At 40.9% G+C, this 24,386-nt stretch overlaps 1 protein-coding gene across 24 annotated transcripts in view; it reads right to left on the bottom strand.

Annotated features, from left to right (window-relative positions):
* The window catches only part of LOC308686997 (serine/threonine-protein kinase Nek1-like), a 181,575-nt gene that overhangs the window by 38,669 nt on the left and 118,520 nt on the right, over positions 1-24,386 (bottom strand). For 5 of the 24 annotated variants that reach the window (XM_081359161.1, XM_081359165.1, XM_081359170.1 and 2 more), the window contains one exon: positions 24,176-24,386. This exon is cut by the window's right edge and continues 1,998 nt beyond it. The exons of 16 other annotated variants lie outside the window; for them this stretch is intronic. Coding sequence is in view for 3 of the 8 variants with exons in the window: in XM_081359167.1 (XP_081215293.1) it covers positions 22,370-22,387 (18 nt within the window). In the remaining 5 variants the exon portion in view is untranslated. Of the gene's footprint in view, positions 1-22,319; positions 22,388-24,175 lie in introns of those variants that run through there. 3 more of the 24 variants (XM_081359166.1, XM_081359169.1, XM_081359167.1) reach the window with 2 other exon arrangements.

Below are 24,386 nucleotides of genomic sequence, written 5' to 3'. Positions count from 1 at the left end.
CTCGCTGGCAATCGGGGGGACATGGAGGCAAAGTGACAAATTAATTCATCAGAATACTTGGCAAAAGTTTTTTCCCCTCATAATATGTCTGAAATGGCACTCATCACAGCCGCGTGCACTCCGAGCGGAAATGACCTCCAGATACTGTTGTGTGCAGCCATAGATACAGTAATGCTGCGGATACGGTTCTGTGCGCTCGTATTAAGCACACACACCTGATTTGTATGTGCACTATTATGGTACAAGGTACATGCCATACGAAAGTGTAGTTACCCATAATGTGTAACCTTAAAAACTATGGCTTGATTTGAGAGTGAGTTATTTAGGAGAGAGTGATGCAGGCCTGAAGTGCACCTGGAACTGGTCATGGCTAAAACTGGAATATAAGATTAAGGTTAAAGGAGAAGAGCTTATAGCAGATGTTGTCAAGAAAATTAATAAGAAGGGTCATGTGAGATGTATTCTCTGCCACAAAGAAATTAATTTAATTCATTTTTTTTATGTGCTATATATATAAAGTTGATTGGATTGGATTTTTTGCTGCCGTATCCTTCTCACCTTTTTTACCCCGGACCAGTTTTCATGCCAGAGTTGTCTTTGGTAATTGATATTTCTGCTTCTATTAGCACACATGGCACATGTCTCTGAGGCGTAAATTAAAGTGGGAGCGTGCACCTCTGGTTGACAACAGTGAAGTGAGAGGTACTGTAGTAAGGAGAAGTTTGGCCACACAAAATCAAAGCGACGACCAGTCAGATAAATGTGTCCAAGGTCAGTGACGCCCAGCTTGGTGAACTGGAAATAAAGAAGGCTTAGTTAAGTTGTAGTTAGTTGGTTAATGTGTCTGTCGTATTTTCTTTTTCACAGATTTGTAGTTATCAATTATAAGGTTGGTGAAGTAAGTTCAATCAGATTGATAGAAGATTGGTTCACTCAGTGGAACTACACAAGACAATTTAGTGTTTAGTTTTATGTCAGATGTGTTTGTAAGTGTATCTCTCTCTATCTCAATTCCCATAAAGGCACCAAGTGTTCTGGGTGAGGATCCATCCTCCATTGAGGCTCATGTGAATGTCTTGCATAGCCAGTACCAGAAGATGCAACCTGACTTCAGGATTGTATGGGACCAAATGCAGAAGAAGTTTGCATGGCGGCAAAAGGAGATTGCTGATGGCATGACTGTAGAGGACACAGTTAAGAAGTTCCTTTTCTTAAGGTCACCCACCGGGGTAAGTAAAAATATATCCTACGGTCATAGTTAGAATTCTTAATGGTATATTCTTATTTGCTGGTCCATGTGAGTGTAATGCATGCACCAATTTGATTCCCTGTCATGGAAATGAGAACTTCACCAGGAGTGTACTGCTCCAAAATGGCGTACACACAGATACAGAGCTCTACAGTGCGACCATTTTGCTTGCATATGCCCCTAAAAATCGATACGTGCGAACCGGAGAAATTATTTACGAGCACAATGTGCGAGTAACTACAACCTACCATAATCCCCTCACCCCGCCCGCTGCGGTGCACCTTGCTGCTAATCATTCAAAACACCCCGCCTCGAGTAGCGGGCAGGACGCGACACAAAGCTGGTGTCAATCAAATGAAAGTTGTTGAAACTCTGGCAGGAAAAAAGCCAGCTGGTCACCGGAGCACCGGGAGAGATCCCTGTGTGTGGGTCGCTCGGTGGCCGCTTGATCAGCTCATCACAAAAACAAAGACAGAGATGTCAGCAGCTGGAGCGGCGAGACAGAAGACAGCAGGGAGACGATAAGGAGGTTTTGAGTTTTGCTAGCTGGCTATTTAGCTATATCAGGTGCCTTTTGTTTAAACATGTTCATAAAACTTTTCATAAAATCGACGTGCTCGTCAGTTTCACTTTTCATCAGCTGACCAATCACAGCCTGGATGAGGCATGAATAGTTCTGATTATTGATGAGATAGTAGCATTAACAAATTAGAGACCAACGTAGGCCATTTTTCTTGCACAAGGATATAATGAATGAAAACAACTCACAAATATGAAACTGCTGTTTTGTCCGACTGGAATACATATTATACCTGTGGTGAGCTTTATAGCATATTATTTATCATTAATTTTGGAGCAGTACATTCCTGGTGATGCTTTCATGACAGGGAAGGAGTTATTGGGTCAAACTTGGTGAATGTATTGTACTCTAATAAAGAAGCAAAAACCACTTTGTAACTGAAATGTTATTAATCACCATTAAAAATGTGACAGCGGAAATAAATTATGCGAATTTTAATGGTTTTATAGTATGAAACCTAACATGTAGTCTACACACAAATGTCACATATCTTCCATATGCCATTAAGTACTGCTTCTTATATTAGTATCAAGCTGCATGATGATTTCTGATACGGAATAAAGCTTAATGTTTTTTCTTCTGTAGTTGTGTGATGAGATGGATACCATCCAGCAACAGGGAACTTCTGTTAGTGATTCCATGAATTCTTCAAATGTGCTAAAAAGGAAATGCCCACTATTCCAGTTTTACCTGGAGACAAAAGAAGAAGCTCTTACTGAGGATCTTCCATGTACTGATTAAATGTTAATGCCTATACCACAGTGTTTCCAAGTCGTGGGCCTTAATATGTCTATTTTAGATTTGTTATTATTCTTATGTCATAAAACAGTGTACTTCAATTGACAATAGGGCTGGGCGATATGGCTGAAAACTGTATCACGATATAAGTGTTTCATTTCGGTCGATATCGATAATTATTGATATTTTTTATGACCTATTTAAAATATAAGGACCAGGAGACAAATATATCACATTTCAACATTTTTTATTTTAAACTTAATCTTCCTCTGATTATAATCCCCTGATTATGGCAGAAATGCCAACACAACCATGGATAACACTCAAATAATTAAAATGTAAACATAAGTCTAAAGTCACAATGAACACTTAACAATTATCTCTTAACATTAAGGTGCAAAATTAAATACGTAAGAAATGCTTTAAAAAAGTGTAATAAAATAGTGCAAAGTGTTAAATATAAACATAGAGAAACCGACGACGGTCTTGCATAATTTGCAGATGACATTATAAAATCCAAAAAACTGCCAGAATAGTAGTGGATGGTGACCAGCATCTGCCAATAACTGTCACTAGGCAAATAAATCTCCTCTACTGACACCACCAGGCCTCGTCCATACCAGTGCCCCAAATGCTCCAGGAGGACATTCACCTTGATGAAACTAATTCAGCACATAGGACTCATTCATGCCCATGAAGCCAATTTCACAATTACATGTGGACTTAATGACTGCCAGTCAACATTTACAAAATATGAGTCTTTTAGGCGACATGTATATCGAAAACACACAGGCCATGTTTTACGTCCTGACGACGATGAATTCGACACATCGACACATCGCTAAACTGATTGGCTTTGTTTTTTCTATCTAACTTGTGAGAGGCTCTGGTGTGAAGCGGTAATGCTCTTCCGAAGGAAACCTAGATGCGGTAAGCTAGGGAGAAATCAACAGTTCTGTGCACAAAAATGCGGGACAAATCAGTTTTGTATTACAATCGCGGGATAAGTGGCGAACAATCGTTAGTTTGACAATCGTTAGAGAGAGAGAGAGAGAGAGAGAGAGAGAGAGAGAGAGAGAGAGAGAGAGAGAGAGATTGTGTATACTTAAGTGTGTGTGTGTAACACTACATTATAGGGACAAAATGTCACCACAAAAAATGGCAATATCCAAAATACTTGTCCTTGTGGGGATTTATTTATTTATTTATTGGAAAACAGCTGAAAATGTAAAAATGCAGAAAGTTTTCTGTGATAGGCAGGGTTAGTGTAAGGGGGTATAATATACCGTTTGTACATTATAAAATCATTATGTCTGTAAAAAGTCCCCATAAAACATAAAAACACAACATTGCTTGGTCTTGTTGAAATGAGCTGTCCTCTCATTTCAACAAGACCAAGCAATGTTGTGTTTTTATGTTTTATGGGGACTTTTTACAGACATAATGATTTGTCTGTAAAAAGACAATGTTATGTTTTACAGACATAATGAGGACTGTTTGATGAAGATGAAACCCCTGTCATCCAAGTCTCATCAGCTGAGGCTGAAAGAAGTTTCAGTGCTCTTAGGACACTGAAAACATGGCTCAGAACAATGGTCACAAGTGACACTTAACAGTATTGCTGTGTGTCATGTCCAACAGGACAAACTGGACATTATGGATGTGAAACAAATATGCCAACAGTTCATTTCTGTAAGTTCACTTTTAAATGAATATTCTGTCATCATTTACTCTCCCTCAAGTTGTTTCAAACCTGTATGCATTTCTTTCTTCTGCTGAACACAAAAGAAGATATTTTGAAGAATGTCAGTAACCAGTATTGAGGGGGGGGGGGGGGGGGGGGGGTTTCTACTATGTAAGTCAATGGGGTCCATCAACTGTCTGGTTACCGACATTCTTCAAAATATCTTCTTTTGTGTTCAGAAGAATAAAGAAATTCATACAGGTTTAAAACAACTTGAGGGAGAGTAAATGATGACAGAATGTTCAGTTTTGCGTGAACTATCCCTTTAATGACAGATGCATCTCGGCTTCAGGGGATGTCCCCGTCCCCACCAATTTCAAAATCAAACCTACGCCCTTGGATTCAAATAAATTCATATGTTAGTGTGGTTTGGATGTCCTCTTAAAACCTTTGCTAAATGATCTTAAAAAACTGGCAACTGATGGTTTTACAGTAACTTTTGATGAAACTGAACACATATTTCGTGCTGCTCTTGCAACTTTATCTGGTGATAACTTGTCAGCTCACATGATCGGTGGATTTACAATGTCATTTGTCTCGGGTAGAATGTGTCGTTAATGCATGGCTTCTTATGAAGATATAAAACACATGTTTGAGGAAGACAGCTTTGTTTTAAGAACATCTGAGGTTCATCAGTGTCATCTTGCCCGCATTCAACAAAATCCTGATGACAAAGTGACTTATGGTGTGAATGATCCCTCACCTTTTGAAGAGTTGCAATATTTTGATGTGACTAAAGCTTTATCACTGGACATAATGCACGATATGTTGGAGGGTGTAATTCCACTGTTATGAAGCTAGTTATTGGCAAAGCTCATACAGAGAAACATATAACTATAAGAGAAATAAATGAAGAACTACATAAACTGTGCACTGGTCAAAATGACAAGGTAAATAAACCAGTACCGTTATCAGAAAGACTGCAGCATGTTGGTATTACTGGATCTGCTTCTCAAAATTTGTGCCTTTTCAGGCTTTTGCCTTTTGTAATGGCCCACCGTGTGCCACCTGTAAATATTGGCATGTTTTTCTGTTGTGTCGAGAGATTACTGAGATCGTTATGGCTCCAAAGGTGAGGAGAGAGAACCTTTTTTTGTTAAATGTACTTGTTCAAGAGTTCCTGACAGAAATGAAAGGTGTGTTTGGGGGTGTTATTACTCCAAAGTGTCATTACTTAATTCATTATTCAAGACTGATACAAATGTATGGGCCCCTGTGTTTGCTATGGTGCATGAGATTTGAGGCCAAGCACCAATATTTTAAAATGATTTCCCATAACTGCAGAAATGTTGTAAACATAAACATAGCTACAACACTGAGCAACAGACACCAGTTCAGACAGTGCTGGGAGTTTTGTGGGAGTATGCTGGGTGAATTTGAGAAAGTCCCGGTAAAAAGTGTGACCACTCCATTTTTATCTTTACCTGTGGAGCTGCAGAGAGCCCTGATGGTCAATCACAACCTCTGTGATGGAGATTTAACAGAGAAAGCTATCCAACTTGTGTTTTAAGTAACAGTCAACAATGTGGAGTATGCGGTCAGAGATGTATTTTTCATAGATGTACTGCATTCTGAGCGTATTCCATTGTTTTGGCAAATCAAGTACATCTTTAACATAGACACTATGTGGATCCTTTGTGGAAAAATGTTGATTCCTCTGTTCTATGACCATCACTTTCATGCATGCAGTGTCAAGGTTGATAAAGAATGGACTTTACTGAAACCAGGAGATGAAATGGACTTTCAGGCATATGACACTTACTCAGTTGACGACAAGTTATATGTCACAGTTAGACATTGTGTTTAAAATGAAATGTAAAATAATAAAATAAAAAGGACTTAATAAATTCTGATATTAATACAGCGTGTGTGTTTGTAATAAATAAATAAATAAATAAATAAATATATATATATATATATATATATATATATATATATATATATATATATATATATATATATATATCAATCATAGTCAACGATTGTACCCTGTCAAAGCCAATTTTGTACCCCTTTTGAAGGGTCAGTTTTTGTACTGTTAAATAAAGGTACAAAATTGTCACCACAGGTACAAGACTGGTCTCTTAAGGTACAAATCACAAGGGTACAAATATGTACCCTATGCCAAGGGTACAAAAGCTGTACCCTTGAGGGTGTACAATTATGTACTTTATTTTCTGAGAGTGTGGCTACTGTATCTCTCTGTCCTTCGCTGCTGGAGCAACATATTATTAATTAAAAATTTAAAATTAATAATATGTGTTTGTACTCTCCATATGCTTGCAGAAGCACATCCAGTTCTGCTGGTGAGAAATATGAAGACCTCTTTTTGTCTATGCTTTTTGTCTGGCGCTGTTGCCATGGTGACTCATAATATCTGCGCTCCATTGATAATGGCTTTTTATAGTTGTGGTGCACGCGCTTAACTCAGAGTCAATCAACTCAGAGTTGATTGAAATAACTAATTTCAGATGTTCTGTAACCGAAAACGTCTCAGGTTACGACTGTAACCTATGTTCCCTGAGAACAGGGAACGAGACACTACGTCATCATGACGCTATGGGGAACGCCTCAGGCGTGACAGGTGTCTGAAATCAAATATCAACTCACGGCAATCATGTTGACCGGCGACAGCCCGTGAATCATCAGCTTGATTGATTAACGTGCGACCTGGATGTATAAAAGGGAGCCTTGAAAACATGACAACATCCTATCGTCTGAAGGGACTGTTGCAGGCAGGCCCCGAGGCATGGCAGGGAGACGTAGTGTCTCGTTCCCTGTTCTCAGGGAACATAGGTTACAGTCGTAACCTGAGACGTTCCCTTTCGAAAGGGAACTCTACACTACGTCAGAATGACGCTATGGGGAACGATATACCAACGCCACCATGCTGAGGGGAGTGCATGCCCAAAGGCTGTGACAACTGTCAGAACCAGTAATTCAGAAAACACTAGAACCACTCACCCTTAGGTCACATCGTGCTGTCAGTGACAGCACTCCCTACCGGTCATAGCCCAAGCTAATGAACCAAGAAACCGCCAGAACATAGTTAATGGGGGGGGGGGGGGGGTATCTGGGCCAGCTCAAAGGCTTAGGACCACAGCTTCCAAAAGAAGGGGTCCCTTCTAGGGAGTGTGGCTAGGGGACCCAAGGGACCTCCAGCCAGTCACTATTCAGGGGAGCGTGCCACCTGAAATGCCACCAGGCAGGCCTGACCTGGTGTCACTACATAAGACACTAAGTCTGACCACTTCCTGTCTGTCTGAAGACAGAGCCTCTGGACACTTGCCTTTAGGTAAGGCATCCAACCCGAGAGACTGCAAAGCAGGCAGTGAACCACTCGGCCCGGATCTCAGAGACGGGATATCATGGACAGTATGACTCAGCATAGTGCTTTACAACCCTTGCCAGCGAGGGGAGTTTCTCTACTCGATCCACGGATCTACCCAGTGTTTGTGTTTCAAACCACTGAGGAGGCCTGTGAGGACCTAAGGAAGTTCATGGGAGTTCACTTACAGAGAGGCCTGGAGAGGCCTACTACCTGTTACCAGAAGACCACCTTAAGTGGAAACTCAAAATATGTAGGAACTAAACTCCAGGGACTACCTGAAAACCATGCTGAGTGAAAACACATACAGTATGAGTTAGCTCACCTTCAGGAAGGCCTGGTGAGGCCTCTGACCTGATAACCACAACATGTGGGAGCTCATATTCAGGAAGGCCTAGTGAGGCCTATAACCTAATAACCACGTTATGTGGAAGCTATATTCAGGAAGGCCTGGTGAGGCCTATAACCTGATAACCACTGTATGTGGGTTCTTATACTCAGGAGAGCCTATTGAGGCCTCTGACCCTTTCGGGGGGACCAAAAACGACCCCCATGCCAGGGAGGCTATCACACTTAATGCTGAAGCCAAAAACCTGTTTAGTACCTAAGGGAAGCGGCAGCCTCCACAGGACGACTAGAGAGCAGAGGAAGCCTGCACATTTACACCAACATGGTCTCCAGAATTTATTCTCAAAGTGAAAAGTTCATAATACAGAGCTCAGACAGAGAAAGGCTAAAAACAACTCTCCAATATTGAGAGGGCCCTTATTCTAAACTACTGCCTGCAATACCGTTTGCATGAAAGCCTCAGCAGGATGACTCTCGAAAGAGAGGAGGCCTGACATGCTAGAATATAACTACTGCACTCTTTTAGGGAGTGAAGCCGAACTGTATATATGGAGGCCTCAGCAGGATGACTCTCAAAGGAGAGGAAGTCTTACACATTTCTAGCAACCATAATCAAAGCTCAGGGAGCGAAGGGCTTGAAACACCTCCTCAGAGAGGGAGGGCCCACTTCTCAGACTTCAACTCAAATGCTGCTTGCATGGAGGCCTCAACAGGATGACTCTCAAAGAGAGGAAGCCTGACACATGCTAGAGTATAAACCAAAAACAGCCAACTGTATATATGGAGGCCTCAACAGGATGACTCTCTAAAGAGAGGAGGCCTGGCACATATATCTAACCATAGACAGCCTAACTATGTATATGGTGGCCTCAGCAGGAAGACTCTCAATGGAGAGGAGGCCTGACACATATCTAACCATAGACAGCTTAACTATGTATATGGTGGCCTCAGCAGGAAGACTCTCAGTGGAGAGGAGGCCTGACACATATCTAACCATAGACAGCTTAACTATGTATATGGTGGCCTCAGCAGGAAGACTCTCAATGGAGAGGAGGCCTGACACATATCTAACCATAGACAGCCTAACTATGTATATGGTGGCCTCAGCAGGAAGACTCTCAATGGAGAGGAGGCCTGACACATATCTAACCATAGACAGCTTAACTATGTATATGGTGGCCTCAGCAGGAAGACTCTCAGTGGAGAGGAGGCCTGACACATATCTAACCATAGACAGCTAAACTATGTATATGGTGGCCTCAGCAGGAAGACTCTCAGTGGAGAGGAGGCCTGACACATATCTAACCATAGACAGCTAAACTATGTATATGGTGGCCTCAGCAGGAAGACTCTCAGTGGAGAGGAGGCCTGACACATATCTAACCATAGACAGCTTAAAGCCCATGGTGCAGGTTTTTTATTTTATTTTTTTATTAATATAACCTTGTATGAAAATACCATATGAAAAGTAAATGCAGGATTAAAAATTGTTTTGCAAGACATAAGGGCGCAAATTCAATAGAAAACGTGACCGTTTCCTTGACCGTGTTGAAAAAGCGTTTTTTTCCACCATCGCGTCATATGACGTCACATGAGGTAGTCGTTTGGCTCTGCGTTCGCGCTCAGTGCAGAGATAGGTTGGTATTCAGTTGGAGCGGTCATGATTCACTGTGTTTTCGGTGCTTATTGTATTTCAATTAATCATCGTCGTGGTAAATGATTGTGAATTATGGCCTGTCAGGACATCGAGTCCACAGGTTTCCGAATAAGAAAAAGGAGGGTGCGATCTTCCGTGCCTGTGTGCGTTTTGTGCCGGGTAAGAGACGGGACTTCACTTCTGCTTCTGCTTTGAAAAACGCGGTAGTGTGTAGCGTTCACTATAGACCGAATGATTATAATCCCGGTGATATGTGCCCACTGTCCCGGCTCATTCATCGGGTCGCCCGGTGACGGCCCGTCGTCAGCATGTGGTTCCGGTGTTGTACCGAAATCCGACTCCCCGGACAAATCGCACTCCCCTTCGCGTGCACGCGCAAGCGAGTTTAAATGCACTTCCTTGCCATATATCCGTTTATCGATCGATTTTTTCACACAACAAGCACCCAGATCCTGCATGGAAGCTTTGTCTACACTTAAATAAATTAACAGAAAGTGAACTAGTGTAGATAAAAGATGCAAAAAAACAAACACAAAACAAACAAACAAAAAAAACATGGCAGATCGATTCAAACTATAAACTTCGACGGGTAAGGAATAAAGCTCCAGCTATCAAAACAAAACTGTTAATTTCACTTAATTTAACTGAACTTATCGTTTGTGTGTTAAACATGCTGTGGTTCATAGTAAAATATTGTATTACTCTCCCCATTGCACATGAATGTCATTAAAAATAATAATATTTAACTTTTTTTCACAAAGATAGGCTTTAAGAGTTCATCAAATACATATTGTAGATATATGAGGCAAATACCTGTCTTTTTGTTTGTTTGTTTTTTGCTTAATAGCGTCTTAAAATAGAAATAAAACAAATTATTAGTGATAATTGACACTTAAAGCTAAGAATGTAAAGAAACCTTAAACATTTTTTAATAGTTATTTTCCAGCACATTAGGGCCCCAAAAAGCATTATTTATTTTATTCATTCTTTCAATTTTACATCTTACATATAGCTTATGGATATACAATTAAAATAGCTGGAGCAATTGCTTTGTGGTCAGGTGCCCTTTTTTAAAATATAAAAAATTTGCTAAAAAACAAGATGGGTTTAGCAGGGGGAGTCGGATTTTTACAGCATTAAAATACGGACTGGTGAAATCACACTCCCCTCTCCAGCACAGGTGTATAAGGTCATAGGGCCCTATTTTAACGATCTGAAACGCAAGTGTCAAAGCGCAAGTAACTTTGTGGGCGGGTCTTGGCGCTGTTGCTATTTTCCCGGCGGGATAAATGACTCTTGCGCCAGGCGCAAATCTAAAATGGGTTGGTCTGAAGTAGCTTCATTATTCATAGGTGTGGTTTGGGCGTAACATGAAATAAACCAATCAGAGCGTCATCTCACATTCCCTTTAAGAGCAGGCGCACTTGTTCTAAAGCGGATTCCTATTATAACGGCGGATTTGCCAGGCGCGCGCGAGGAGCGGTTCACAGCCAAGGAGAGCAACACTCTCGTCAGGGACGTTGGGGATGGAGAAACCCACCCAAATTAACTTCGGTTAAAAAGGCGTATGATAATTTGGGTATATGTGTAAGCTAGATGGATGCTTTTATAATAAATTGTCTATCTATCTATCTATCTATCTATCTATCTAATTATCTATCTATCTATCTATCTATCTATCTATCTATCTATCTATCTATCTATCTATCTATCTATCTATCTATCGTAATAATGTATTTTAATGTATGATTTGCAAAAATGAAAACTCCTGCTTCTGTGTAGATGAGAGAATCAAAGTGCATTCGCGTTGTGCACACGCTACATTGATTATGGCCAAGCATGCGCCCTTAAAATAGCTTATGAATAACATGCGCAACGCGCCACTGACTTTAAACTATTTTTTCCTGGTTAGTAGCGCAATTGTTTTCTAAACCTGCAAAATAGCATGAAGGAACGTTTGCGCCAGAACACGCCTCCTTTTTTGCGCTGAACCGCCCAGGGAGCGCAAGTTCATTCCCCAGTTTAGCGACGTGCTTCTGTGGAGGGAAAAGCGCACTTTGCGCGGGTGCAAAATAGGAATGATAAGCTACATGCGTCGGTGTACAAAGTCAATTGCGCTGGGTGCAAGATAGGGCCCATAGACTCACCACACTACTGCCCCTGTCACATCTTGGTTTAGTGATTGTGTGGTGACAAAAGCATTTGATTGTAACTGCTTTTTTGCGCAGTGTGTTTTTTCCCGTCTTGCTCAACCCAAAAAATATCTATCATAATACTAATATAATAAATATAATATTTATCATAAAATCAATTTCCAAGTAAAACCGTATTTTTTAATTATTATTAAGTTATGTTTATTATATTAATATATTAATATAATAGATCATAAAACTAATTTCTAAGTAAAACTATATACATATATTGTAATTTTTATTAAATTATTATATTATATGAATTATTACAATATTTTAAAATAAAAATACATTGGATATTAAAAAATATAATCATAAAATGATTAAATACATTTTATTTGGATGTAGTAACATGTACAGTATACACTCACACAAAATGAGTTACAATCAACTGATTTCACCAGTCTGTATTTTAATGCTGATAAAATCCGACTCCCCCTGGAAAACCTATCTTAATGCATCCATCCATCCATCCATCCATCCATCCATCCATCCATCCATCCATCCATCCATCCATCCATCCATCCATCCATCCACCCATCCATCTTCTTTCGCTTATCTGGGGCTGGGTCGCGGGGGCAGCAGTCTAAGCAGAGATGCCCAGACTTCCCTCTCCCTAGACACTTCCTCCAGCTCTTCCGGGGGGACACCGAGGCGTTCCCAGGCTAGCCGGGAGACATCTCCAGTGTGTCCTAGGTCTTCCCCGGGGTCTCCTCCCAGTGGGCCGCGCCCGGAACACCTTCCCGGGAAGGCGTCCAGGAGGTGCACAGATGCCCGAGCCACCTCAGCTGACCCCTCTCGATGTGGAGGAGCAGCGGCTCTACTCTGAGCTCCTCCCGAGTGACCGAGATTCTCACCCTATCTCTAAGGGATCGCCCAGCCACCCTGCGGAGAAAGCTCACTTCGGCCGCCTGTATCCGGGATCTTGTCCTTTCGGTCATGACCCACAGCTCATGACCATAGGTGAGTGTAGGAACGTAGATTGACTGGTAAATCGAGAGCTTCGCCTTGCGGCTCAGCTCCTTCTTCACCACGACAGACCAGTACATCGACCGCATTACTGCAGAAGCTGCACCGATCCGTCTGTCAATCTCCCGTTCCATCCTTCCCTCACTCGTGAACAAAACCCCAAGATACTTAAACTCCTCCACTTGAGGCAGGAACTCTCCACCAACCTGAAGTGGGAAAGCCACCCTTTTCCGACTGAGGACCATGGCCTCGGATTTGGAGGTGCTGATTCTCATCCCAGCCGCTTCACACTCAGCTGCAAACCATCCCAGTGCATGCTGAAGGTCCTGGATTGATGAGGCCAACACAACAACATCATCCGCAAAGAGCAGAGACGAAATCGTGTTGGCACCAAACCTGACCCCCTCTGGCCCCTGGCTGCACCTAGAAATTCTGTCCATAAAAATTATGAACAGAACCGGCGACAAAGGGCAGCCCTGCGGGAGTCCAACATGGACTGGGAACAAGTCTGACTTACTGCCGGCAATGCGAACCAAGCTCTTGCTTCGGTCGTACAGGGACCAGACAGCCCTTAGCAAAGGACCCCGGACCCCATACTCCCGGAGCACCCTCCACAGGCCGCCGCAAGGGACACAGTCGAATGCCTTCTCCAAATCCACAAAGCACATGTGGACTGGTTGGGCAAACTCCCATGAACCCTCCAGCACCCTGGAGAGGGTATAGAGCTGGTCCAGTGTTCCATGGCCTGGACGAAAACCACACTGTTCCTCCTGGATCTGAGGTTCTACTATCGGCCGTATTCTCCTCTCCAGTACCCTGGCATAGACTTTCTCATGGAGGCTGAGAAGTGTGATCCCCCTGTAGTTGGAACACACCCTTCAGTCCCCCTTCTTAAAAAGAGGGACCACCACCCCGATCTGCCATCCCAGAGGCACTGTCCCCGACCGCCATGCGATGCTGCAGAGGCGTGTCAGCCAAGACAGTCCCACAACATCCAGAGACTTGAGGTACTCAGGGACGGATCTTATCCACCCCCGGTACCTTGCCACCGAGGAGTTTCTTGACTACCTCGGTGACTTCAGCTTGGGTGATGGACGAGTCCACCTCTGAACAAACTGTAACTAGCACAGAAGTCCAATAACTGAACACCGCTCGGGTTCAGATCAGGGGGGCCGTTCCTCCCAATCACGCCCCTCCAGGTGTCACTGTCCCTGCCCACGTGGGCATTGAAGTCTCCCAGTAGAACGATGGAGTCCCCAGTTGGAGCACTTTCCAGCACCCCTCCCAGAGACCCCAAGAAGGCTGGGTACTCTGCACTGCCGTTTGGCCCGTAGGCACACACGATACACACATAGGATAGAGACCTATCCCCGACCTGAAGGCACAGGGAAACGACCCTCTCATTCACCGGGGTGAACTCCAACACATGGCGGCTGAGCTGGGGGGCTATAAGCAAACCCACACCAGCCTGCCGCCTCTCACCATGGGCAACTCCAGAGTGGTGAAGAGTCCATCCTCTCTCGAGGAGTGCTGTTCCAGAGCCCAAGCCGTGGGTAGAGGTGATCCCGACTATCTCTAGTCAGAACCTCTCAACCTCACGCACAATCTCAGGCTCCTTCCCCGCCAGCGAGGTGACGTTCCACGTCCCTAGAGCTAGTTTCCGTGTCCAGGGATCGGGTTGTTGGGGCCCCCGCCTTCGACTGCCGCCCGATCCTCTCAGCACCGGGCCCTTACGGTCCCTCCTGCAGGTGGCGGCCCCACGTTGCTCCTTCAGGCTGATCCTGGCCGGACCCCGTGGGCCCCCCACCAGGCGCTCGCATACGAGCCCTAACCCCGGCCACCAGGCGCTCGCATACGAGCCCCAGCCTGGCTCCAGGGTGGGGCCCCGGCTGCGCCATACATTAATGCTGTGAAAATCCGACTCCCCCTGGAAAACCCATCTTAATGAAGTTACAATCAAATGCTTTTGTCACCACACAATCACTAAACCAAGATGTGACAGGGGCAGTAGTGTGGTGAGTCTATGACCTTATACACCTGTGCTGGAGAGGGGAGTATGATTTTACCAGTCCATATTTTAATGCTGTGAAAATCCGACTCCCCCTGGAAAACCCATCTTAATGAAGTTACAATCAAATGCTTTTGTCACCACACAATCTCTAAACCAAGATGTGACAGGGGCAGTAGTGTGGTGAGTCTATGACCTTATATACCTGTGCTGGAGAGGGGAGTGTGATTTCACCAGTCCATATTTTAATGCTATGAAAATCCGACTCCCCGTGGAAAACCCATCTTAATGAAGTTACAATCAAATGCTTTTGTCACCACACAATCTCTAAACCAAGATGTGACAGGGGCAGTAGTGTGGTGAGTCTATGACCTTATATACCTGTGCTGGAGAGGGGAGTGTGATTTCACCAGTCCATATTTTAATGCTGTGAAAATCCGACTCCCCGTGGAAAACCCATCTTAATGAAGTTACAATCAAATGCTTTTATCACCACACAATCTCTAAACCAAGATGTGACAGGGGCAGTAGTGTGGTGAGTCTATGACCTTATATACCTGTGCTGGAGAGGGGAGTGTGATTTCACCAGTCCATATTTTAATGCTGTGAAAATCTGACTCCCCCTGGAAAACCCATCTTAATGAAGTTACAATCAAATGCTTTTGTCACCACACAATCTCTAAACCAAGATGTGACAGGGGCAGTAGTGTGGTGAGTCTATGACCTTATACACCTGTGCTGGAGAGGGGAGTGTGATTTCACCAGTCCATATTTTAATGCTGTGAAAATCCGACTCCCCGTGGAAAACCCATCTTAATGAAGTTACAATCAAATGCTTTTGTCACCACACAATCTCTAAACCAAGATGTGACAGGGGCAGTAGTGTGGTGAGTCTATGACCTTATACACCTGTGCTGGAGAGGGGAGTGTGATTTCACCAGTCCGTATTTTAATGCTGTAAAAATCCGACTCCCCCTGCTAAACCCATCTTGTTTTTTAGCAGTTTTTTTTTTTTTTTTTTAAAGGGCACCTGACCGCAAAGCAATTGCTCCAGCTATTTTAATTGTATATCCATAAGCAATGTAAGATGTAAAATTGAAAGAATGAATACAATAAATAATGCTTTTTAGGGCCCTAATGTGCTGGAAAATAACTATTAAAAAAATGTCTAAGGTTTCTTTACATTCTTAGCTTTAACCCTTTCACGCATAGTGGTCACTACAGTGGACAGCTATTAAAAACATAATTTTCTTGAATTTGCACGGGTTTTTATGGCAAAGTTGCACATCAGCCTCTTCATTGGACCCTGGTGCATCATCCTATACATTGCAATCAAGTGGCAAGCCGTTGTGTTTCGATTTTTTTCCCCCTCCAAATCAAGATGGCCAAGGGTCAGTCAGACATGCCAAGTTGCTCTGGAATATCCACCCATTCCTACTATCCTAGGAGACTCTTGTAGGTAAAAAAAAATATTGCAGCATCAAGCAATATCTAATGAGTCATATCACAGTAAAATTTTCCAGGTTTTGATTTTAGATTGAGAGAAAACTCTGATTAATCACATGTCCACTGTAGTGGACGTCATGCATCAATTGCAATATTTCAGCTACAATTCACAATTATAATGTGAATATTGTTTTTGAAACTTAAAACTTAAAAAACTTAATCTGCAGTGACTTTTTTTACTGTAAATAAATGTATTTGTATTATTAGAATGTAATTTTTATTGACATCGAAAAAAGTCATGTGATTACGTAATGTATGGCACTTGTAATGCATTACTTTACTTGTTAGATCAAAAAGTAATCTGATTTCGTGATGCACGTTATTGTAATGTTTTCTTTACTCATAACATCAAAAAGTAATCTGATTATGTAATGCATGTTACTTGTAATGCGTTTCTTTACTCATAACATCAAAAAGTAATCTTATTACGTAATGCATGTTACTTGTAATGCGTTTCTTTACTCGTTACATCAAAAAGTAATCTTATTACGTAATGCATGTTACTTGTAATGCGTTTATTTACTCGTTACATCAAAAAGTAATCTGATTAGGTAATGCACATTACATGTAGTTAATTACTTGTTAGATCAAAAAGTAATCTGATTAGGTAATGCATGTTACAATACATTACTCGTAACATAAAAAACCAATCTGATTACATAATGCATGTTACTTTTAACACATTACTTTACTTGTAACATCAAAAAAGTAATCTGAATAAGTTATGCATGTTACTTGTAATGCGTTTCCCCCAACACTGATCATTTCAGATGAGATTGAAAAAACGTATCGCTAGGTTTTCTCAGAGGAGGGCTATGATAGAAATGTGCATGTCCATCTTGAACATAATCAGAATTATCAGCTAATAAGGGTAAATCTCCATACTCTGGTGCACTGGAGGGAGCATCTGAGTGGTTTCCACAGTTGTACCTTGACAGGCTGTAGAAAATTCTGATGGAATCACGTTCTCATGTTCTGATATCAAAGATACGCGAAGTGTAGTCTCAGCCTCAGACGTCACGCCCACGGAACGTTGGCTAAACGTCTGATGCATATGGCACACTTTTCTGGAAACACTTCAGGAGTTTCGAAGTCGCGACCTGATTGGTTGAATTCTACAGGATGTCCGCGAGACGTGTGTGTCGCGTTCTTTAACGGTCCGTCTGGAAACAAATGCCGTGAAGCCAAAACCCCTCGTGGAAGAAGAAAGCCGTTGTGTTTACAACTGAGACAAATGAGCGCTTACCAGGATCAACTAAACGCTGGATTTTCAAAAGTATGTGAAGTTTGCGGCTCCATTGTTGCAGTAAACTTGCACAACGTTCTTGAATGAATAATTTATTAAATGCACGCCGGTCTGTTATTGTAGGAACATCGACATTATATTGGCACGCCCCTAAACATGACACGGAACAAAATGAACTGTGATTGGTTGCGTTATATGTCAGTCAAACGTCCTCTTGGCCAAGAAAAGCTGCGATAGAGTCCAGACCTTCTGCCGTCAGTCTAAAGGTCTGGCTACGCGAGACTACGCGAAGTGCAACTTGTATGAAGTTGTATGAAGCCTTTGCAATATTTTGCATTTATATTTTTTGTATATATCTTATAGTTTTCACATGATTTAATATAATTGTATTGATTAGTTTGTTAAATTCACATACTATCTGTTTGATTATTGTCTTATATTTAATGCAGTATATCTTCAGTTTAAACCATAACCGCATGCTGTCCACTAAAGTGGACATCTGAAGATCTCTTTGAAAAATTTGTAAAAAAAAATAAAAATAAAAATCAATTCTTGTTTTCCATGCCCTAAGAGCAATAAAAACACAGAAAAAAAAAAAAAAATCCTGACTGAGGTTATCATAATTCATGCATGAAAGGGTTAAGTGTCAATTATCACTAATAATTTGTTTTATTTCTATTTTAAGACGCAATTAAGCAAAAAACAAACAAACAAAAAGACAGGTATTTGCCTCATATATCTACAATATGTATTTGATGAACTCTTAAAGCCTATCTTCGTGAAAAAAGGTTAAATATTATTATTTTTAATGACATTCATGTGCAATGGGGAGAGTAATACAATATTTTACTATGAACCACAGCATGTTTAACACACAAACGATAAGTTCAGTTAAATTAAGTGAAATTAACCGTTTTGTTTTGATAGCTGGGGCTTTATTCCTTACCCGTCGAAGTTTATAGTTTGAATCGATCTGCCATGTTTTTTTTTTTTTTTTTTTTTTTTTTGGGGGGGGGGGGGTTGCATCTTTTATCCACACTAGTTCACTTTCTGTTGATTTATTTAACCCTTAATCGCTGTTTGGGGTCATTATGACCCCACTGGACTTTTCTTTCATTTTTTAAAAATGTTACCTTCATATCAGAGGCATGAAACTCTGGGACTTTTCCTAAATAACCTATCTAAACATGCACAAAAAAACTGGGCTTGATTTGGTTGTTCTAAAGGTGTGTAAAAAAAAATTTACCGTTTAAGCTGTTTGGGGTCAAAATGACCCCACATTGAAAATGAATGGGAAAATGAAAAAAATGACTTTTTTTTATTTTGTTTGTCAAAAAAATAAAATTAAATCCATTATAAATCTGAAAATTTATACATATAAACCAAGGTCTGGTCCTAGAGCATAAATAAAAAGTAGAACGAACTTTCTATCTCATACACACACACACACAGACACACACAAACACATAAACAAACACACAAATGTATGTGTTTGCAACAGAGAGCATTTTTACAGAAATTGGTAAATAAAATAAACAAAACTGGCATAAATCTAAAAAAATTTACATTTAAATCAAGGTCTGGTCCTAGCGCATAAACCCAAAGTGGAACGAACTTTCTATCTCATACACACACACACACAAACACACACAAACACACACAAACACACATGTATGTCACTGCAACAGAGAGCATTTTTATAGAAATTGGCAAATAAAATAAATAAAACTGGCATAAATCTAAAAAAAAAATTACATTTAAATCAAGGTCTGGTCCTAGAGCATAAACCCAAAGTGGAACAAACTTTCTATCTCATACACACACACACACACACACACAAACACACACGTGTATGTCCCTGCAACAGAGAGCATTTTTATAGAAATTGGCAAATAAAATAAACAAAACTGGCATAAATCTAAAAAAAAATTACATTTAAATCAAGGTCTGGTCCTAGAGCATAAACCCAAAGTGGAACGAACTTTCTATCTCATACACACACACACACACAAACACACACATCTATGTCACTGCAACAGAGAGCATTTTTATAGAAATTGGCAAATAAAATCAACTAAACTGGCATAAATCTGAAAAATGTCACATATGCAACATGGAACAAGCTTGTTCACACACACACACACACACACACACACACACACACACACACACACACACACACACACACACACACACACACACACACCACAGTCATGTCATAGTGGTGACTTGTAATGGTTCTGCAAATGTATGTATAATAATTTGCAAAAGCAGATAATTCAAAATATATCAGAAAACAACAACAAATTCTAACTCTGACAAAAATACAGATTTTTTTATGTATTTCAAAATGTTTAAATAAATATTCACAAAATATATATATCAAAGTTGTGAGGAGAAGTTGAAGCATCACAAACAATAAAGTGAAAATGAATGAGTCTCTATGGCCCTCTATTGGATATATGTGGTCATTGCACTTTCTTTCTTTAATTATAATTTCTAAAGTTTTTCCACAAACTAGCAGATGTCAGTATTCTATCTCTAACACATAGAGCAATGTCCAAAAACTATTTAGATTTAATTAAGATCATCATTTAAGTGATTTTTTCTTTAAAAAATCATTTTTCATGAGCCAATTTATGGCCTAGTTATGTAATTGTGCAGTAAATAGGTAAAAAACTTCAAAATTTCCACAAAAACACAGCATAAATGTATAGTTGAGAAGTAAATAAAAAAAATGATATATAGTTTTCCATATAAAAAATGTATATTTCCTTATGCAATTGCTCTTTAAAAGTTTGGGGTCAAAATGACCCCAAACAGCTTAAATGTTGTCCTTTTTTAACAGCGATTAAGGGTTAAGTGTAGACAAAGCTTCCATGCAGGATCTGGGTGCTTGTTGTGTGAAAAATCGATCGATAAACGGATATATGGCAAAGGAAGTGCATTTAAACTCGCTTGCGCGTGCACGCGAAGGGGAGTGCGATTTGTCCGGGGAGTCGGATTTCGGTACAACACCGGCAGGAAACATGACGCTCACGGATCCGTCAGAGATCACTTATTGTACATCTGTTTTACAAAATGTGCCTTGTCTTAATTTAATTCATTAACATATCCTACATAAACTTGCATGTAATGCATTTATGTGTTTGCTATTAGTCTGCAGCCGACACTTTTTATTATTATAAATATTATTTAATTATTATAAATATTATGTTCTATAATTCATTTTCAATCTGTACAAAGTAAACCGACTTTAATGTTTGTGTTGGCTGTTTCTAGATATAAAGTTTTTATACAGTAAGAGAGTTGTGATTGTGATCATTTTTTTATTCATCGTCACCAAATGGGTTAATTCAAAGCCTTTATTAAGTCCCTCTTCCTCTGGAAACTGTCTCCTAATGGCTGACACACACAACACATGCAGGTAAGGGTCTAAATACTAGCTTTGCTATTGCCTGATACATGATAATAATCTGTACAATTGTGATCTGAGCATAGTGTTATAGGCTACATATCGTCGGCTAAAGCTAACACTGTTCTCTCGCCCTGTTCTCCTCACACCACAACTCACCGTTGTTCTGTCTAAACCTGGCCTGTCCTGCTCACTTGGCTTCATATCAGGCTTATAATTATATGATATCATCATATATATCAATTAAATATGAATTATATATATATACACGAGTAAATATTTAGGCTACAATTCCCCCAGCTTTCCGAGCTGTCATTGCGATCCATTGTTTACTTTGACCGCTCTACCTCATGTGACGTCACTTCTGGTTCGGCGGTTTTCAAATGCGGAAGTAAAATTTTCCTCACAAAAACGACTCCAGAAGCCTAAATAGCGTTTTATAAGTATATGTTTATATTTAAATCTAGTTCCTACATTATTTTTCTATACATTGGCTCACTGGGTACTCAAACCTGCAACATGCCCTTTAACTATGTATATGGTGGCCTCAGCAGGAAGACTCTCAGTGGAGAGGAGGCCTGACACATATCTAACCATAGACAGCTAAACTATGTATATGGTGGCCTCAGCAGGAAGACTCTCAGTGGAGAGGAGGCCTGACACATATCTAACCATAGACAGCTTAACTATGTATATGGTGGCCTCAGCAGGAAGACTCTCAGTGGAGAGGAGGCCTGACACATATCTAACCATAGACAGCTAAACTATGTATATGGTGGCCTCAGCAGGAAGACTCTCAGTGGAGAGGAGGCCTGACACATATCTAACCATAGACAGCTAAACTATGTATATGGTGGCCTCAGCAGGAAGACTCTCAGTGGAGAGGAGGCCTGGCACATATATCAGAGCTTCAAGGAGTGAAGGGCCTGAATCACCTCCCCAGGTGGGGAGGGGCCACTTCAAAGACTCTACCTCCAACATCTGTACACATGGAAGCCTCAGCAGGATGACTCTCGAAGGAGAGGAGGACTGACAGATAGTAGGACCATCAGAGCTCATGGAGTGAAGGGCCTAAGGCACCCCCTCAGAGAGGGAGGGGCCACTCCTCAACTCCGACTGTAATGCTGTTTGCATGGATGCCTCAGCAGGATAACTCTCGAAGGAGAGGAAGCCTGACACAAGCTAGAGTACAGACCAAAACTGCCGAACTGTATAGTTGGAACATGTATTTATGGAGGCCTCAGCAGAATGACTCTCAAAGGAGAGGAGGCCTGCCACAGAATGTGGGAGCTCATATTCAGGAAGGCCTGGTGAAGCCTCTGACCTGATAACCTGAACACCACATAAGTATTTTTTATTTTTTTTGGAAAATACTCCTTGACAGTCACTCTATACAGGAGACGCGGTCTGTAAGAGAAACAAACAAAAGAAAATGTTATTTGCGCACAAAAACATTTTACAAAAAGACCAGACAGTACACCTGCAGTGTATCATTTTAATTCCTCAGAATTAAATGCAGCCAAAAACACTGGATAAGTGAAACACGGTCTGGATGGTAGGCTGAATTAAAATATCTAACTTCTTAGATAAAATTCCATCATTTTAATTCCATAGAATTAAATGCAGCCATAATCACCAGACAATACTGTTTTAATTATTATTATTATTTATGGTCTCATAATCTACACACTGCCTCGGCAAACGCGAGATTCGAGCCATTAAAATATATTTGGCTTTCATCCCTCGAGAAGAAAGTCAACAGGTGCTAGGTTGAAACATCCGAAAGCGCACAGAGTTATTTCTCAATGAACACTGCCAGCACCCTCAGGAGCTGGCTGTGAATGCCTCGCACCCAACAGTATTATTTCACAGATCGCGTGCACCATAGGGCTCAAATGCTGACCCTCCTCCCTCGAAAAAAAGGGTCAGACGAGAGCGGAGCGTTTCTTCAAATGAAACATGCTCACAGTTTGCACAAGAGGCTCTCTCGAGAGCCGTTCGTGCTCTTAATGCCTCTTCAAAGCGATATTCTCTTAAACAGACAAACAGTCCCTGAAGACGAAAAGATGTTGTCATGTTTTCAAGGCTCCCTTTTATACATCCTGGGCGCACGTTAATCAATCAAGCTGATGATTCACGGGCTGTCGCCGGTCAACATGATTGCCGTGAGTTGATATTTGATTTCAGACACCTGTCACGCCTGAGGCGTTCCCCATAGCGTCATGATCATAGATATCATATAAAGGCTAGATGTCTCGTCCGCGCTGCTGGCCAATTGAGCTCGACATCCGCACACGGCGGCCATCTTACGACAGGGTGCTCGCTCACTCATAATATGGTGCATGTACTTTTAAATAACCATAACTTGCTCAATTTTCTACCGATTTTCAAACGGTTTGGTTAAACGTCAGAGATGTAGCTATTATACTGCATACATATGAATAATTATGTTCAAAATGTTTAAGCATTCAGAATTATAGCCACGTTAATAACGTTTGTAAGAAACCAAACCGTTTGTAAATCCGTCCAGATTTCAGCGAGATAAGAGGATTTGTGTGCGTGCTGCTCACTCACCTTAATTCACAGAGCCCTGTCCTAAGATGGCCGCCGGTGGTGCCGGAAATGACTCCGCCTTAAGACATCTAGCCTTTATATGATATCTATGGTCATGATGACGTAGTGTAGAGTTCCCTTTCGAAAGGGAACTCAAGAGTTTCCCATCTCAGGGTAAGTCAACTCAGAGTTCAAGCTTTCATTCAGAGTTGGTTGAACCTCCTTATTGAAACAGACCCCTGGGTCTTTTCACGATCAGATAGCTATCGATCACAGAAAACGCATGAAGTGGCCCTAACAGGCCCATTGTTCTGCTCAGTACAATGGGTTATACTGAATTGTTTTTATTCAGCAATGATTGATAAAAAGTGACAGTAAATACATTTATAATATTAAAAAAGACATTTAAAATAAAGTTCTTTTGACCTTTCTATTCATTAAATAATCCTGAAAAATGAATCACTGTACAATTATTTGATTAAGAGCACTAATGTGTACATTTATAGTCAAGGATGCAATGATTTCTCAAATTTAGTGCTGGGTCTGAATCTTTTTAGTTCAAATGGTTAATTGTAACAACTGTTATTTATTTATTTATTTTTTGCCGAAGTTCCAGTTACTTTTTTTTTTTTTTTTATCCGAGTTTACCTTTAAAGTTCCGTAATTGTCGTTACTCAGTTAATATAATACTTTTTTAAAAAAACAAAATATAACAACTGATTTATAAAATGTGCTCTGTGTGTCATGAATAATGCAAGCATACATAAAACAAGAAATGCAAAAAGTGTTGAGAGGGGTATAGAATCCGTTTTCCTGTGCTAGTTAGGATTAGTTCAACTCATAAAGTCATATC

Source organism: Scardinius erythrophthalmus (genome assembly GCF_964197995.2).
Source record: "Scardinius erythrophthalmus genome assembly, chromosome: 2".
Taxonomy (NCBI): Eukaryota; Metazoa; Chordata; class Actinopteri; order Cypriniformes; family Leuciscidae; genus Scardinius; species Scardinius erythrophthalmus.
This window is presented reverse-complemented; position numbering and strand designations above follow the sequence as displayed.